The following is a 5,000-nucleotide window of genomic DNA, read 5'->3' as shown; positions in this document are numbered from 1 at the left end:
TAAGAAAGTAAAACAATATCCTTGCTATTAAGGAATCAGACTCTAATACATTATATTACTTTAGTTTTACTTCACAGTTTAGAGGAAGAAGAACATTGAATCTTCAGGATAATTTATGGTGGAATCAGTTAAGGTCCTGTTCAGGAAGCAGAAACTGACTTTCCAGATTTTCTTTATGATAAAACATTGGTTAGTTAGGGTTGGTGTTCCTGTTTAATTAAATCCTGATTTTGTTTAAGCTCAGCTGACTACACGTCTGCATTAAGGTGCAGTTTCCTGTGCCTGTCACTGCAGAGCATTTGGTAAGAACAAAAGTAAACCAAAAAGAAACCGTCTTAATCCTTTAGTGTTCATGGTTGACCATGAACTCTGCAGTTTATATTGTTAAGTCATTAAAGTCAAGTTCTTGAACTGTGTGCTAAAACTTAAATTTATCAAAGGGTCCACCACATTAGAACCAGGCTCTGGCCTCCACAAGGCTCATCGGTCTGTAGGAGATTAGAGAAGATAGCAAAAAGGACCTGAAAAGGTAACATAAACGAGTACACGCCCCCCAATGTTCACGCTAAGAAGGGTAGTAAACCTTTGTCATTCACCTCCAAATAGACTGCTGTTTGTTGCTGTCAGGACGAGCCGCACTCATTCTGGTTTGTAATATAAAAATAGTTTGATTCAGTTCAAAGTTCTCAGTTTCACTCAACATGTTCATGTCCAGCAAAACTCCACACCACAACCCTGCCATCCAGACCCACAGTCACTTTCCACCTTTAATTGCTCACTTTTTTATTTTAGGAGGAATAATGATTCAGTATTGAATTATATATTAATTCAGATAATTATACTATTATTACAGTTTGGTTATGTGACAAACATGCAGCTAGAATGTCATCATTTATGAATGTGCTCTGTAACATGCTCCACATCACAGCCCATCAAATAGAAAACCTAATTGTTACCATGGATACTGTAGTTTTTTATATATGAAAATGTATTAAACATTTTTTATCTGTTGTTTTTTGTCTGTTGGTTTTTATTGTTAAACTTTTTCTTTGATTCGCTAACAGTTGCTGAAGTGTTTTGGTTATTCATGACAATATATGACAACATCATTTTCCCAGTTCCAAAAGCAGACTGGGCTGCTCACATTTTCTTAAAGATAAGAGATGGAGTGTGTGTAATGTGTGAAGTCCCCCTCTTGCTTAAAAATGCTCAGCACAGACACCTACACATTCCTGACGGCACAAGGCATAACTTGTTACGGAGTCTCTTCACAGAGCTGTGTTAAGGTGAACGCAGGCACACACACTGGGCTGTGTGCATTGAGAGGGGCAGCGTTGATTTAGGGCATTACTCAGAGAGAGGGGGCAAGGGAGGGGGCTGGGGGGGGGGGGGGGTCTCCCCTGGCTGCATTAGGAGAGCCTCTAGCCTTTGTGATTCCTTTTGATCAAATCTCTGTGAAAGATGAGTGTCATGCCCTCTTCCAGCCAGCTGTGAGGGGACTGCCCTGTGACTCGGAGGGGGTAGACATGTCTGAGTCTGTGCGCGTGAAAGGACACACACACCTCTGTGCGTGTACAGTTGTGTGTGTATTCTGTGTAGGCTAGGGAGGGAGCAGGCAGCTCCTGAGGTGAGAATGCTGAGTGGGAGGATCTCATTCCAATCCCCTGTGCCCAGTTTCAACATACACACACACACACACACACACACACACACCCATGCACACGCAAAACATCTCGAGTAGTTTAGTGGGAGTCCACTGCAACATTAGGGGCGAAACGCAGAGACGGCACATGTGCATCTGTGCTTCCAGAATAAAGCATAGTGACTTTTTTTTTTGGGCATGCTGTGTATGCGTGCATGAGGGTGTGTATGTTCTTATGAGAGAAGAAGGGAGCGTGTGTGTCTGTTGCTGAAGGAGACGCTGCTCTTTTGCTTCCGTACTTGTGCGGACAGGAGAGTTGGAGATAGTTGTTTTGTGGAACTCTCAGAGAATGGCAAACTCCTCCGTATCCTTGGAAACATCCCTCTAAATGACAATGGCCGAGGTAAGAGACGAACTGCTTTTCATTTACACTTTCTGTCAGTTCTGGCACTTCTCAATATGCCTGCACACATGATCAGGATTTGCTTGAGATTAAAACTGGAAGGTGTCGTCTGGACAGGTTTCAGGAAAAATCTGAACATTTTGTATCAGATGATTTTATATCTGTCAGCGATCCTGGGGAGGTGTTCTACTGCACATTATTTGGACATCAGTGTGGAACTCAGTTTTGGTTCTTTACAAAGAATCTTATTTATTAAAAACTTGTTCTTATGCCAACTTATCAAATATCAAATGCTTCCTTAAAATGAGCAGCTTAATTGGGGCTTCTCTAACTAGAAAAGAATAAAAAGAAGGGAGTATCTGATGCAGCTCACTTTGAGGACTTCATTTTTAAAATCTTTAAAAATGCTCAATTCTTTCTGTGGTAGATGCTCTTATTTTTGTAAAATTGTAGATACCAGAAAGAGACATAAAAAATAAGATGAGTAGTTATGTGCAGATTGGGTTCAGCTTGCCGACATTTTGTTGAAAAAACTGTTAAATAACCAAACATGACAGAAAGAAGCAGGACAATAATTTCTTTTTTTGTCTCTGACTAAATTTAATCTACTCTCTCTGCTCTGTATTTTCCATTCATTCATTCACTAAATGTGTAATACATGATTTTGTAGTTATGTGTTTCTTTAGTAGGGGAATATGGCAATGTTCTATGGTTAGCACCAGTTCAGGTCGGTGTTTACAGACTTACTGTTGAAAAGGAATCTTTTTTTGTAAGATAGAGGAGTGTAACACACAGACTTGTTACCTGGGTCTGGTCGTTACCCTCCAGATCGTCTCTCAGTCGGCCTGCAGTTGGGGAAGCAGAGCCACTGGACCTCCTGTTGCCTCCTGGCCACTGAGCGCAGCCTGTTGGAATGTGTTTAAAATGTTTGAATGCAGACATGATACAACATCTCTGAGTTATCGGCGTCATAGTGAGACTCTGCTTATATGCATGTACGTTCGCTGTCAGATCAGTGCAAATCAGAACAAAGATTTTTGAAAAAAAACGTTGGAATGATCACTTAAAATAAAATATTCTTTCTTTGACTTCTCCCAAAACACTTTTAATTCTTCAATTACAAATTTAAAATATTATAATTTAAATTACAGATATGCTTCATTTTTAAAACATTTTATTTGGAAATGTCATAAAGATATAATATTTTTTCTTTACATTATTTTCAACATGCCAAATGAAAGTGAAGGAATACTTATTATTTTACAGAATTTCTGTGATATCCCTTTGACCTCCAAAATCATAAAAATACAAGAAAAGCAAAATGCATTCTGGTCACCAGGCTGGCTTTCCCACTTTGATGAGTGAAAGTTTAATTTTGCTCCAGTTCACACAATCTTTATATGTGTGTGAAATGTTGCTACAGCTGCCTCCCATCTTTTATTCCTGCTGTGATCTCACTCTTTCCAGCTTTTATTTACTACTTTTAATATCACTATTTTCTGAGAATGAGTCTTCTTTTCTGCTGTAGTCTTTTATGGCCATAAAGGAGAGAGACCTAGAGAAGGACTCAAACTTGCGGCCCGTGTTCATTCAGATGGAGATGATCCTTGCTTTGTGCCTTCTACGTAGGTTCTGTTGGTGTGAAACAGCGAAGTGGCCGATGTCAGTGTGAACTTCATCAGCTACATTAGCTTTGTGATGTTTCGTCTGAGAGGGGTGGTGGGGGGGCTGGGAGCATATTTGCTCCAGCCTTTACCCCCTTGAGCGTCTCCTTGAGCTGTGATCTGCCCCTGCTGGCCCCAGACTAACTTTGTAACACCCCCAAAACCCACACACCAAGCTCCACACTGCGTGTGTGTGTGTGTGGGTGGGGGTGTGTGCGCGTGTGTGTGTGTGTGGGGGGGGGGTTTGTGTGTGCGTGTGTGTGTGTGTGCGTGCGTGTGTGCGTGTGTGGGGGTGTGTGTGCGTGTGTGGGGGTGTGTGTGCGTGTGTGGGGGTGGGGGTGTGTGTGTGTGTGTGTGCGCGCATGCCCGTGTGTGTGTGTGTGTGTGTGTGTGTGTGTATGCCCATTCGTTGCATATGCTCTACGCTGCCACCAAAAGGCTTGTAAGGATTTGTCAGCCAGATGTGACAAGATCGTCAAGAGGCAGGCGCAGAGAGGGGAGATCTGATATTAATCAGAGCGTAGCTGGAAGCCAAACTCTATCAGACTCAGTGTACTAACATGTTCCCCTCATTTACTCTCTCTCTGAGCCAAACACTCCCTCCGCGTTCCTAACGGCAAGCAACCAACACCAGAGAGCCATCCAAACTTTGGCTTGCTTCCTCCATCCTCACGCTCACATTTTTGTCTCCTTCAAACTTGTTTCTGTACAGAGGCCAGTGTTTTCCTCATGGATCTTCAGGTAAACCTGGGCTGTGTTTTGTCTGTTTTGGTTGTGGAACATGTAGAGATTAATTTGTGCGTGTCGGCTTGTGATTGACTGCAGGATGAGTTTGAAATAATGAGTTTTTCACGCTGTCTTTAGGCTGCATGGACTCTTAACAGGCATAGATGGAGCCTGTCACTACTTGCTGCTGCCCATGCTTTCACTGGTTTTGTCTTCTTCTCTTTATTTTCCTTTTTTATCTTTTTGGCTACCATCACAGTATTAGATGGTTTTTCTTTCCTCATTTTTTAATGTAGTTGTTATGCAAATTAGAGACAGATAGGATGAATGACTTTTTATGTATATAAATTAAAACGGTTGCAGTGAAGTGGCTGGTTTTTATTACGGCATCCTAAATGTGACAAAAGTAGAATGAAATACAACTTGACTTCAGCTGCACTTCACATTTCATACTGTAAATTTCTGGTGGCAAGTTCCACGTCTCATTTAAAGGATGGTAATTATGTTTCTGAAAGCATTGTTTCTTTTTTTTCTTTTAATCATATAATTATTTTTTATGCAGTGG

General features: G+C 41.3%; 2 protein-coding genes across 3 annotated transcripts in view; one reads left to right on the top strand and one right to left on the bottom strand.

Moving 5' to 3' along the window:
• The window catches only part of rwdd3 (RWD domain containing 3), a 35,273-nt gene that overhangs the window by 8,158 nt on the left and 22,115 nt on the right, over positions 1-5,000 (bottom strand). Inside the window, exon 4 of the mRNA XM_081604946.1 lies at positions 2,850-2,950. Within this exon, the coding sequence (XP_081461072.1) occupies positions 2,882-2,950 (69 nt within the window). The 3' untranslated portion in view covers positions 2,850-2,881. The remainder of the gene's footprint in view (positions 1-2,849; positions 2,951-5,000) is intronic.
• bnc1 (basonuclin zinc finger protein 1) overlaps positions 1,690-5,000 on the top strand; it is a 17,658-nt gene continuing 14,347 nt past the window's right edge. The window contains exon 1 of one of the 2 annotated variants that reach the window (XM_008405035.3): positions 1,690-2,045. In XM_008405035.3, the coding sequence (XP_008403257.1) occupies positions 2,031-2,045 (15 nt within the window). In that variant the 5' untranslated portion in view covers positions 1,690-2,030. Of the gene's footprint in view, positions 2,046-4,050; positions 4,451-5,000 lie in introns of those variants that run through there. The other variant, XM_008405036.3, reaches the window with a different exon arrangement.

This window comes from Poecilia reticulata, chromosome 3 (assembly GCF_904066995.2).
Source record: "Poecilia reticulata chromosome 3, P_reticulata-male-v2, whole genome shotgun sequence".
In the NCBI taxonomy this organism is placed as follows: Eukaryota; Metazoa; Chordata; class Actinopteri; order Cyprinodontiformes; family Poeciliidae; genus Poecilia; species Poecilia reticulata.
This window is presented reverse-complemented; position numbering and strand designations above follow the sequence as displayed.